Below are 11,569 nucleotides of genomic sequence, written 5' to 3'. Positions count from 1 at the left end.
CACCTTGAAAAGATATTTTATTACAAATAAGAAAAACAACCAAAAACTAAAAGCCCAGCCCAAGAACTCTTGGTTCTAGGGGGTCCAGGAGCAGCTCAGGCTGACGGGGACGGTGGACCCTGGAAGACAGAAGGTGTGGGGGCGCCCCTGGCCGCTGGGGGGCGGGGGAGCAGAGGGGGCAGCGTGAGAACCCGGCAGGCCACGGGGCAGAGCAGCCTTTCCCGGCTCCAAGGACTGGGATCACCCACTTGGAAGTGACGAGGGCCAGGGGGGCTCAGTCCCGTGAGAGAGGCGGAGGGCGGGGGGGTTCCGAAGGGCTCAGGCCCGGATCGAGCGGGGCCCCGGATCCGGGGCGCTCAGGCGCCAGGGGCGGCGCGGGGCAGCGCGCGGATGGGCCGCGGCGGCGGGTCTTCGGGTGCGGGCGCGGGCTCGGGCCGGGGGCGCGCCCCGCCCCGCCGCTTCTGCTTGCGCAGCAGGTAGCTGGAGTACTGCACCTCGGGCATGGCCAGCTTGAGGCAGGCGTCGGTGGCCGCGCCCGCGCCGCCGCGGGGCAGGTCGTAGCCCAGGATGGCCACCTTGCGGCTGGGCTGCCAGGGCTGCAGCTGCCGGGTGCGGATCTGTGCGGCGGGGCGCAGCGCCGGGCGCTCCCCGAAGCAGCGGCGCAGCAGGCGCTCCCGGGCGGCGCGCAGCTCCCGCGCCTCCCGCTCCACGCACCCGCGGCCCGCGCGCGCCACGCGGCGCCAGAAGCTGGCGTTGAAGTGCGCGTACAGCCCCGCGTCCAGCGCGTTCCAGGCGCGCGCAGCCCGCGCCAGCGCTGCGGGCAGGGCCAGGCGCGAACCCGCGGCGCGCGCGTTGAGCTTGGCGTACAGCACGTCGTCCAGGTCCCAGGCCAGCAGGCGGCGCAGCAGCACCAGCGACTCGTCGAAGTACTCGGCGATCATGACCAGCGAGAACACCTCCTCCACCTGCCGGGCAGAGACGCCGGTGAGCGGCTGCCCCGGGGCCTTTGCGGCCAAAGCAAGGCCGGACCCACGGCCCCTTGCGCGCCCCGGGCTCCCGGTGCCGACTGCGGCGGCGCCTCGTGCACCAGAGTGCTGCCCTGGTGTCTCTCCCTGCGCCTGTGACATTGTACTAGGTAGACTAATTCTTACTATATTCTTACCGCTTATTTATTAAGGAGAAAGCGAGGAGAGAGAGAGAGAAGCGGAGCATCACTCTGGCACACGCGATGCCAGGGACCCAACTTTGGACCTCATGCTTGAGAGGCCAAACTTTATTCACTGTGCCAGCCTCAGCTATAAATATGTTTTTTTCTTTCTTCCTTCTCCCCCCTTTTCCTTTTTTTTTTCTTTCTTTTTTCTTTTTTTTTTTTTCCCTTTTGCCATCAGGGCATTGCTGGGGCTTTGTGCCAACACAATTCCATCGCTGCTGGCTGACTATTTTCCCCCCCTAGGTATAAAGTGAGATAGAGGGAGTCGGACGGTAGCGCAGCCGGTTAAGCACACTTGGCGCGAAGCGCAAGGACCGGCAAGAGGATCCGGGTTCGAGTCCCCGGCTCCCCACCTGCAGGGAAATTACTTCACAGGCGGTGAAGCAGGTCTGCAGGTGTCTGTCTTTCTCTCCTCCTGTCTGTCTTCCCTTCCTCTCTCCATTTCTCTCTGTCCTATCCAACGATGATGACAACAATAATACTAAAACAATAAAACAAGGGCAACAAAAAGGAAATAAATATTTTTTAAAAAGTGAGAGATAGAGAGGGAGAGAGAGAGAAAGCATCTCTCTACATATTGTGAAGCCTTTCCTTTGCATGGTGCTCCCATGTGGTGGCCAGGAACTTGAGCCTTGGTTTTGGCCCATGGTGAAGTGTGCACTCTACCAAGTGAACTATCTCCAGCCCCCTTCTTATTTATTTGTCTTATAGGGACCTGAAATTAAAAAGCAAAAGAAAAAGACTGCAAGGAGTGGTAGAATTGTGCAAACACAACGCCCCAGCAAAACCCTAGCAGCAAAAGCAAAAATAAATCTCATCTCTTGGTTAACTGGCCTTCAGGTGAGTGAGAGATACTGACTTTGACAGTCTGACTCAGTGACAGTGATGGGGGAGGGTAGGAGGCCATGGGTGGAGACAGCGACGTAAGATGGCAGCATGCAGCTGGCTGGCATAAGGGCCCCTGTGAAGCCAAGATGGGTCCCAAGACAAGACAACCTGAGAGAAAGTCCTGAACTGCTCCAGCTGCTCCCCCAGCATCTCTACCAGTGAGGCCAAAACAGCCCGGCTGCTATGGACTGCTAAGTCCCAGACAATGGGAGGGACAGGACTAAGAAAAACACTAAAGCCCCAATCTGTGGGGATGGCTTCATCCAGCAGAAACACAGCAGGTCTGCATGCATAGGACCTAAGACGTCCCAGATTCAAACCCAGGCACAGCCATCAGCCAGAACTGAGCAGTGTTCTGGTTAAAAAGCAAAACAAGGGGAGTCGGGCGGTAGCACAGCGGATTAAGCGCAGGCGGTGCAAAGAGCAAAGACCGGCGTAAGGATCCTGGTTCGAGCCCCCGGCTCCTCACCTGCAGGGGGGTCGCTTCACAGGCGGTGAAGCAGGCCTGCAGGTGTCTGTCTTTCTCTCCCCCTCTCTGTCTTCCCCTCCTCTCTCCATTTCTCTCTGTCCTATCCAACAACAACGACATCAATAATGACTACAACAATAAAACAGCAAGGGCAACAAAAGGGAATAAATAAATAAATATTAAAAAAAAAAAAAGATACCTCAGCACTGAAACTTCCTCTCATGCAGTGGAAGCTGGACTTGAACCTGGGTCGCACACATGGCCCAACCCAGACTGGGCCCCTTGTTTCCGGTAACTACTTGGCGAGTCAGCCGGAGCCCTGCTCCCAGCCACACACCTAGTGGAGGAGGCCTGCCCGGTAGACAGAGACAGCGTCACATGCTTGCTGGAGCGCCCCATCAGGGAGGGCTGTGTTCTCACACCTGGCTGAGGAGGCCCCCCCAGGTAGGCGGAGAGAGGCAGGGTCGCACACCTGCTGGAGGACCCCATGAGGAAAGGCATGGTTGGAGTCTCACACCTGGCTGAGGAGGCCCCCCAGGCAGGTGGAGTCGGCGGGGTCACCCACCTGGCAGATGAGACTGGCCAGGTAGATGGAGTCAGGGTCTCACACCTGGTGGAGGTGGCTCCCCAGGTGGGCAGAGTGGGGGGGGTCACACCTGCTGGAGGACCCCATCAGGTAGGCAGGGTTGGAGGTTTCACACCTGGCAGAAGTGGCCCCCTAAGTAGACCCAATGCAGGTCAGGCTCTCATATCTGGCAGATGAAACTGGCCAGGTGGGTGGGTCAGGCTCATACTTGGCAGAGGAGGCCAGGTAGGCAGAGTCACACACCTGCTGGAGGACCCTGGGAGGTAGACAGGGGAGGGGTCTCACACCTGGCAGAGGTGGCCCCCAGGTAGGCAGAGAGAGGCAGAGTCACACACCTGCTGGAGGACCCAGGGAAGTAGACAGGGGAGGGGTCTCACACCGGGCGGCGGTTCCCCCCACCCCCAGGCAGGCGGGTTGGGGGGTCACCCACCTGGCGGATGAGACTGGCCAGGTAGGTGGAGTCGGGGCCGCGCTCGTTGTCACCGCCCAGGTCGTAGGCCAGCGTGTTGTGCGCGAACATGGCGAAGTGCTCGCCCGCGCGGTAATAGGCCTCAGGCTGGCGCAGGAAGGCCTCTAGTGAGGCGTTGGGCACCCGGCGGAAGGCCGGGCAGTACTGGTTGTAGTAGCTGAAGAGGGACTCGAACATGGCAGCGGGCTCCCGCAGGATGGTGACATAGATGGTGCCGGGCGGCATGAGGCGCGCCAGCTCCTGGCGGTCGAAGCGCAGGTGGCTGGCCAGCACATGCGGGGGCCGCGTGGCCGGGTGCACGAAGCGCCCCGAGAAGTTGCGCGGGTAGCAGAACTGGTGTTCGCAGCTGGGGTGCGGCAGCGCCACGGTCAGGTTGTGGCGCTCGGCGAAGCGGAACAGGATGTTCTGCACCGTGGTGCCCGCCGTCTTGTGTGTCTTCAGGAAGGCCACCGTCAGGTGCTTGGGGCGCACTGGCGAGGCCCGTGGGGGCGGGCAGCTGGCAGGGAAGAGCTTGGGGTACCTGCAGGGAGAGGGAGGTCAGAGGAGTCTCCCTGGACACCCAGGATGGTGGGGTGGGGCAGAGAGCACACCACCTGGGGCGCTACCCACTGGGAGGAGGCCCCTTAGTTGAGTCTCGGTGATTGCCACCCAGGATTCTCGGTGGGACTCACTGATGTCTGGGAGAAGCAGAATAGGGTACCTCTCACCCCGTCCCCTGCAGAGCCTGTGGCTCCCCACCTGCAGGGGAGTCACTTCCCAGGCAGTGAAGCAGGTCTGCAGGTGTCTGTCTTTTCTCTCCCCCTCTCTGTCTTCCCCTCCTCTCTCCATTTCTATCTGTCCTATCTAACAATGACAACATCAATAACAACAACAATAATAACTGCAACAGTAAAACAACAGGGGCAACAAAAGAGAATAAATAAATATTTTTAAAGTTGTTTTTTTTTAAAAAAAAACCAGTCAACCTGGAATGGTTAAGCCTCAGAGATGACAATAAAGCCAGCTAGAAGTACTGCTTCGATGTGAGGACCTGGATACATTACCCAGTACAAAAAAGCAAGAATAGAGTAGAATAACAGGACCTCACTTCTGAGGTTGCTTTATGAGAAAGGCCAGGGCTGTCCTCTTGATGTCTTTCTCTCCAGGATAATTCGGGCAGTGGGGAGCCAGTCACCATGGTGTGAGCAGGCCAAAGGGAAGGTACCCCATGGTGACATCCCCCAGGGAAATGGCCATGAGGCCACCAGCCTGTTTGAAGAACTCGAGTCAGGTAGCACCCATATGAGTGTGTTCTGGGGGAGCTCTCCCAGTCAAACCTTCAGATGAGACTGCACCCCTAGCAGCTCCTGGATTGCCGGCAAGTTGGGGTACCCACTCAGCCACAACGGGGCTTCTGACCCTCCAGCCCTGAGACCTTGGGAGCTGGATGCTACCAGCTGCTAGGTTTTGAGGGCATCTGGGTACAGACACAAATACCTAACACAAGGACAAACACCACTGGAGTCCTTGAGGAGTCCCACTTTAAAGATGCAAAAATCGAGTTGGGGGCAGTTCACCCAGCTGAGCACAGGATGACGGCCTGGGTCTGAGCTCTGGTCACCACATGCAGAGCCAGAGAGACAGAAAGCTTCACCAACAGGAGAGCAGTGCTGTAGTGTTTCCTTCCCTCTCCCCACCTCCCTTCCTTCATCCTTCTATTTAAAAAACAATGGGAGTCGGGCGGTAGCGCATCGGGTTAAGCGCAAGTGGTGCAAAGTGCAAGGACCGGCATAAGGATCCCAGCTCAAGCCCCCAGCTCCCAAGCTACAGGGGAGTCGCTTCACAGGTGGTGAAGCAGGTCTGCAGGTGTCTGTCTTTCTCTCCCCCCCCGTCCTCCCCTCCTCTCTCCATTTCTCTCTGTCCTATCCAACAACAATGACATCAAGAACAACAATAATAACTACAACAATAAAAAACAAGGGCAACAAAGGGGAAAATAAATAAATATTAAAATAATTTTAGTGGTCTGGGAGATGGCAGAGTGGCTAAAGTACTGGACTCTCAAGCATGAGGTCTCAAGTTCAATTCCCAGCAGCACATGTACCAGAATGATACCTGGTTCTGTCTTCTTCTCCTATTTTTCAAATAAATAAATAAATAAATAAATAAATAAATAAATTTTAAAAAGCAATTTTTAAAAAAGTATCTACATTGTGCTGCTTTACGTGTTCACATGATTATACAATCCTATATGATATAATTGTATAAAAAACAGATAATAGGCTGGTTGAACACACACATTATCATGCACAAGGACTCAGGTTCAAGCCCTACTCCCCACCTGCAGGGGGCAGGTGCTCACAAGCAGCAAATCAGGTCTGCAGGTGTCTTATCTTTCTCTCTCCCTCTCTATCTCCCCTTCCCCTCTTGAGATCTCTCTCTTATCAAACAAAATAGGAAATAAAAGGAATAAGTGGCCCCCAGGAGTGTTGGATTTATAGTGCTACTAGTGATAACTGTGGTGGCAATACATACATACATACATATATATATATATATATATATGGCCCTGGGAGAACAAAAACAATAGCTCACTCAATAAGTGATCTGCCTTACCCTACACAGTGCCCAGGTTTGAACCTTGATACCACATGGGATGTGCTGTGGCATGGAGGAAGCTCCACTGTGGGGTGTCTGTCCTTCCCTATATCTCTCTATCTAAATCAAAAAGGGGCCCAGAGCGGTGAACTTACACATGATTAAAAGGAGGACAGGGAGAAAGAGAAGGAGGGAAGCAGAGCTGGGAGCCAGCTCAGCTAGTAGGGATCGAGCCCTGGCGGCACACAGAAGCACCATAGCACCAGGGGAAGCTCCATGAATGGTGGAGCAGTGCTGTGCTGTCTCTCCCTCTCTGTGTCCTTCTATCTGAATAAAATGTCAGTCCAGATGGGCACGTGCCAGGCCCAGCTCTGCAGTAGATAAATGAACGTATGGAAATCACTTGCAGAATGGAAGGCAGGAGGAGCAAGGCCCAGTAGAGGACAGCTCTTCCAGCAGGTGCAAGGATAGAGAAAGCGATGCCCAGGTCCAGGTCACCTGTCACCTGCCTGCAGGAGGCACGCGCCCGCCCCGCCCGGAGCCCCGCCCCCTTACCAGCTGAGCTGCGCCCCCTGGTGGATGAGGAGGCTCACGGCGCCGCACCCGAGCACCAGCAGCAGGACCTTCCTCCGGCTCATCATCTTAGTGGCCTGCTGCAGGCGCTGCAGCAGGGGTGGCATGTGGAGCTCCCAGCCCTGGACCAGCCAGGGCCTCGCTACCCAGGACTCCCTTGGCCGGCACTCATGGGGGCTCTTGGGGCTCTGGTAGCAGGGCCAGCGTGGCCGAGAAGCCTGGCAGGAGAAGGAGGCAAACAGGTTCGCAGCGGTGCCGTGGGGCTCTGGGCCCTAGCGGGACTGCTGCAGAAGAGAACTGCAGGGGTGAGGTGAGCTGAGAGGCCACGAAGATCAAATTCCTCCCTCCGGTTACCAGGACCCTATCTCCACACTGTTCCAGATAACTGGGGCTTGGGTGGAATTACAGGTCCTGGGGTGCCGCCAGCCCTTCAGCCTGTGGCCGCTCCCTCGCCAGAGCCCTGTCTCTGCTTCACTGCCTGCCCCCAATTCGTGCTTTGTCCTGTGGCCACTGGGATCGGTCTCCCCAGGACACCTGCTTTCTCACCACGGGTGGGCTCAGAGCACTGAAGACTGTATTCAAGATTCCCCGTCCCCCAGGCTGCCTTGCCTGATTGCTTCAGACAAGGGTTGAACTTTATCCCCAGAAACCGAGCTTTTCAGAGACACTGCTTGGGCCTTCTATCTCCTGAGCTGCTGGCACAGGAGAGGAGTCGATACCGCGGGTTACTATGTCTCCTTCCACTGTGCGCTGGATCCTGCAGTGACTGGGACCCGAGCACAGGTGTTCGTCTCATTTTGCACACGCACCCAGGCTCCCGGTGATGGGGTCACTCGGTGGTGGTGGCCACACAGCTGGCGTTAATAGAGTCGGGATTCAGACCTGCCCTCCTGGGTTCCAAGTTCATGTCTTTCAACAGCAACTGATCACATTGAGCAGATGCTGAAAGGACTCTGGGCTGCAGGAGGACTGAGGGGGACTGAGACTCCGGGAGCAGGTGAGCCAGTCACCTGTCCCCGCGTGAATGTCTGAGCTCCAGGGCAGCTGGGCCCTGGCAGCATTAGTAGAAGGCCAACTTCAGCCACTATGCCTGTCCCCGGCCTGCCTGTGATAGGTATCTCCTTCCCGGGACCCCTACCTCTGCATTCCTTGTACACCCTTTTCGAGTGGAGGGGCAGCCCAGAACATTCTGGGCTTGTGCATGTATGTGGAACTAGGACACCCAGGCCCCCGGAGGGTTGTGGTAATGGGGAGACTCTTGGCCATCGGCTCTCCCCGGGGCCTGGGCTCAGCTCACATCCCTCTTCTCCACCTACCCGCTCCCCTTGGGTCCTGGATTACATTCAAACCTGTTTGTGTGGAAAGGTGTCTTTTCCCTTCTCTCCAGGATTGCTCCAGCAGCCTGCAGACAGACTTAATCTGCCTGGAGCCAAGGGGTGACGGGTGCAGCCAGAGGGCAACCAAGGGCAAAACCAAACCTTGCCTTCTCAAGCTCTCTTGCCACCAACCAGGGTCATTACTGGAGTTCAGTGCCTGAATGATGAGCTCCACTCATCATTCCACTCTTTATGGTCTTCCCCCTCCTTTTTTTTCTAATTCTTTTTTTTTTTTAATTTTTAATATTTATTTACTTTTTCCCTTTTGGTTTTTTTATTAGTGTTGTAGTTATTATTGTTGTTATTTATGTCACTGTTAGGACAGAGAGAAATGGAGAGAGGAGGGGAAAACAGAGAGGAGGAGAGAAAGAGACACCCGCAGACCTGCCTCACTGCTTGAGAAGCGACCCCCCTGCAGGTGGGGAGCCAGGGTCTTGAACTGGGATCCTTACAATGGTCCTTGCACTTTATTTTTAATTTAAAAAATTGTATTTATTTTTCCTTTTGTTGCCCTTGTTGTTTTTTTATTGTTGTAGTTATTACTGGTGTTGTTGTCATCATTGTTGGATAGGACAGAGAGAAATGGAGAGAGGAGGGGAAGACAGAGAGGGGGAGAGAAAGATAGACACCTGCAGACCTGCTTCACCACTTGTGAAGCGACTCCCCTGCAGGGTGGGGAGCCGGGGGTTCAAACCGGGGGATTCTTCCACCCGGTCCTTGTGCTTTGTGCCATGTGCGCTTAACTCACTGCGCTACCGCCCGACTCCCGGTCCTTGCACTTTATACCATGTGTGCTTAACCCTCTGTGCTACCTCCCGGCCCCCAATATTTCATTTATTTATTAATGAGAGGGATAGGAGGAGAGAGAGAAAAAGGCAGACATCACTCTGGTACATGTGCTGCCGGGAATGGAACTTGGGACCTCATGCTTGAAAGTCCAACACTATATCCACTGTGTTGCCTCCCAGACCATGGCTCCCATCTTTTCCAGGGTTGCTGGGACATAGGAGGGCTGGCTTAGCCTGGGTGGGGCAGATGGGACATACACCTTCTCCACTGCCTAGTCCTCAGAGAGGAGGGGAGATAGAGATAGAGACAGAGAGAGACATAGAACGATAGACACCTGCAGACCTGCTTCACAGCTTGTGAAGTGTCTCCCCTGCAGGTGGGGAGCCGGGGGCTGGAACCCAGATCCTTGCACGTGTCCTTTCACTTAGTACTGTGTGTGATTAACTGGGTGCACCGCTGCCCGCCCCCTACCTTCACACACACTTTTCTTTATTTCAGCTTCCAAATGCCAGCTTACAGGATTGTTGTCACAGGGGTAGAGCTCCGCATTTCTCCAAGCTTGGCACCAGTACCCCAAACCCGTCCTTTCCCAGCAAGACCCTTGTCTTGGGCTCTTATAAGCAAGTCACTCCCTCCCCCCTAGCCCCCACCCCCCCACAAGGCCTGGCTGCCAGTTAAGGTAGTTCTCTCGTGGCCCCTTGGGGGTCCTTCTGGCAGCTTTAGAAACCGGGGGTCCTGTGTGAATTGATAGGAGAATGAGAACAGCAGACAGGAGAGGGGATCTGGGTCCCAGTGCAGCTGTGGACACCAGTGAAAGCGACTCTTCTGGGGCAGCCTGGTCCACTTCTGAGTTCTCTCTGGGACGGCTGGGCTCCCGGCCCCACTCTCCACCCCCCACCTGCTTGGCTGCTTCTCAGCAGACCCAGGTGTCCTGAACATTCCAGGCCCCAGGGTGGGGAGCTTCTGGGACACTGGAGCACAGATCCCCTCTCCTGATGCAGAGCGCAGGCGCCCAGGAGTGGGTTCCCCCACCCCCACCCCCCAACTGCTATGGGTGAGCTGGGGCCCGGCTCCTGCCCTCTATGCGATGGGTCTCCCCAAGTCAGGCAGGTGGGGGCGCCTGGCCTCATCTCATCACCGGTGCTAATTTCAGTGCCAATGCTCTCCCCCAGGGTTGTGCAAATTGCTTTCCGTTCTCTTGGGAACAGAACAGAACTGGCACAGCTGCCGGGGCTGGGACAAGTGGCCTGGATGCCACCCACTCCCATCCCATCTGCTCTCTCCCAGGAGCTGACACCCATGCCTGGGTGCTCTAGCCTGGCCCCAAGGGACCTGACACGGTGGACCCCTGCGGATAGCACAGCCGGATACTGGAGAGACTGCCCGGGCATCCGAGAGGCAGAGGCCGGCCAGGGGTCCCGGGGCTGTGGCCCAGGAGATCCAGTACCTACGTCCCTCGCCGCTCACTGCTCTCGCCCTGTCACCCGCCTCCAGGCCACCCCTGCCTCCAATTCTTCTGTCTCCCTCACTGCCGATCCCCAGCCCCCACTCCCTCTATTTCATCCCACCCACCTCCAGCCCCACTATAGCTGTTCACGGTGATGGGGCCCCGGAGGGCACAGGCCAGATGCCCCGGCTGGCCCGAGCTGTGGGGGCACTGCGCCCCGCCACCAGCTCCCCAGGCTGTGCCCCCAACCCCCACCAGCCCTCGCCCCCATCCCGGGCGGGCCACTGCAGTACTCACGCCCCGCGGGTTCGGCCTTCCAGCCGGTGGTCGCCGATACCTGCCACCCTTGGCCTGGGAACTGGCCGCGGGTCCGAGGGCGCCCAGTGTCCGCCGCCTGCACCCGCCGGGACGGGATCAGGTGGCGGCGTCCGCGCGGCTCCGCTTCCCCGGGCTCTGCCCGCCGCCCGCCCCCCATCGCGCCACACCGGAGGCGGAGGCGGGGCGCGGGCGGGGGCCGGCAGGGGAAGGGGAGGGGGGCACAGCCTGCTCGGCCCGCTGCCCGGCTCGTCCCACGCGGGCATCGCCTCTCCCAGCCATCCCGTCCCCCGCCCCCCCGGCAGCCAGGTTCACCATCCCAACACCTGGTGGCCACTCCTGCCCCTCACTGGGCAGAAGGCCACTCAATCCCGAAGGGGTCTGCATCTTCTGCCTCGCGGGGCTTTCCTGGGCCCAGGATCCTCCTCCCTCCTCTGGCTGGAAGGCCCTGTCGCTGGGGGATCAGAGACGCTGGTCCTTTTGCAGGAACCTTCCCGGGTTCCCCTCCTTGGCTTCCCACCTGCTTCAGGGGAGCTTCTGCCCCCCAGCTCCTGGCCTCACACCCCTGGGGGTTCCTTGCTGTCCAGCCCCAGGGAACAGCGCCCTGATCTGCACCCACTCCTCTCCACCAGGACCCAGAGCCACTGGCACCTGCCGGGGACACCTGCTCAAGCCCCTTGCTTCTGGAGCTAGGGCAGCCGGGCTCAGCCGGGCTCTGCCCTTCAGCCCCTGAGCCTGCAGCTGTCAGCTCTGCCACAGGGAATGGTTCTGAGACGGACCGTGGAGGCTCTGTGTGAACTCTTGTGCTCCTGTGGAAGAGTCCTGGATTGTCTGCTGCCTTTTGCCTCCCACCTCCTACTTCCTGGGAGG

General features: G+C 57.7%; 1 protein-coding gene across 6 annotated transcripts; it reads right to left on the bottom strand.

Annotated features, from left to right (window-relative positions):
• On the bottom strand, positions 1-11,569 carry GAL3ST3 (galactose-3-O-sulfotransferase 3). 6 transcript variants are annotated; one of them, XM_060176015.1, is made up of 4 exons: positions 11,364-11,569; positions 10,682-11,153; positions 3,584-4,142; positions 1-965 (listed from the first exon to the last, which is right to left on the bottom strand). In XM_060176015.1, the coding sequence occupies exons 2-4, from the start codon at positions 10,963-10,965 to the stop codon at positions 357-359; spliced, it is 1,452 nt and encodes a 483-aa protein (XP_060031998.1). In that variant the 5' UTR covers positions 10,966-11,153; positions 11,364-11,569; the 3' UTR covers positions 1-356. The 6 variants fall into 6 exon arrangements, with proteins under 6 accessions (XP_060031998.1, XP_060031996.1, XP_060032001.1 ...); XM_060176013.1 differs by lacking the exon at positions 11,364-11,569 and adding an exon at positions 6,755-6,990 and having other exon boundaries at positions 10,722-10,955; XM_060176018.1 differs by lacking the exon at positions 11,364-11,569 and adding an exon at positions 6,755-6,990 and having other exon boundaries at positions 10,682-10,819.

This window comes from Erinaceus europaeus, chromosome 17 (assembly GCF_950295315.1).
Source record: "Erinaceus europaeus chromosome 17, mEriEur2.1, whole genome shotgun sequence".
NCBI classification, from domain to species: domain Eukaryota; kingdom Metazoa; phylum Chordata; class Mammalia; order Eulipotyphla; family Erinaceidae; genus Erinaceus; species Erinaceus europaeus.
The sequence above is the reverse complement of the archived record's forward strand: the minus strand, read 5'-3'. Positions and strand labels throughout refer to the sequence as shown.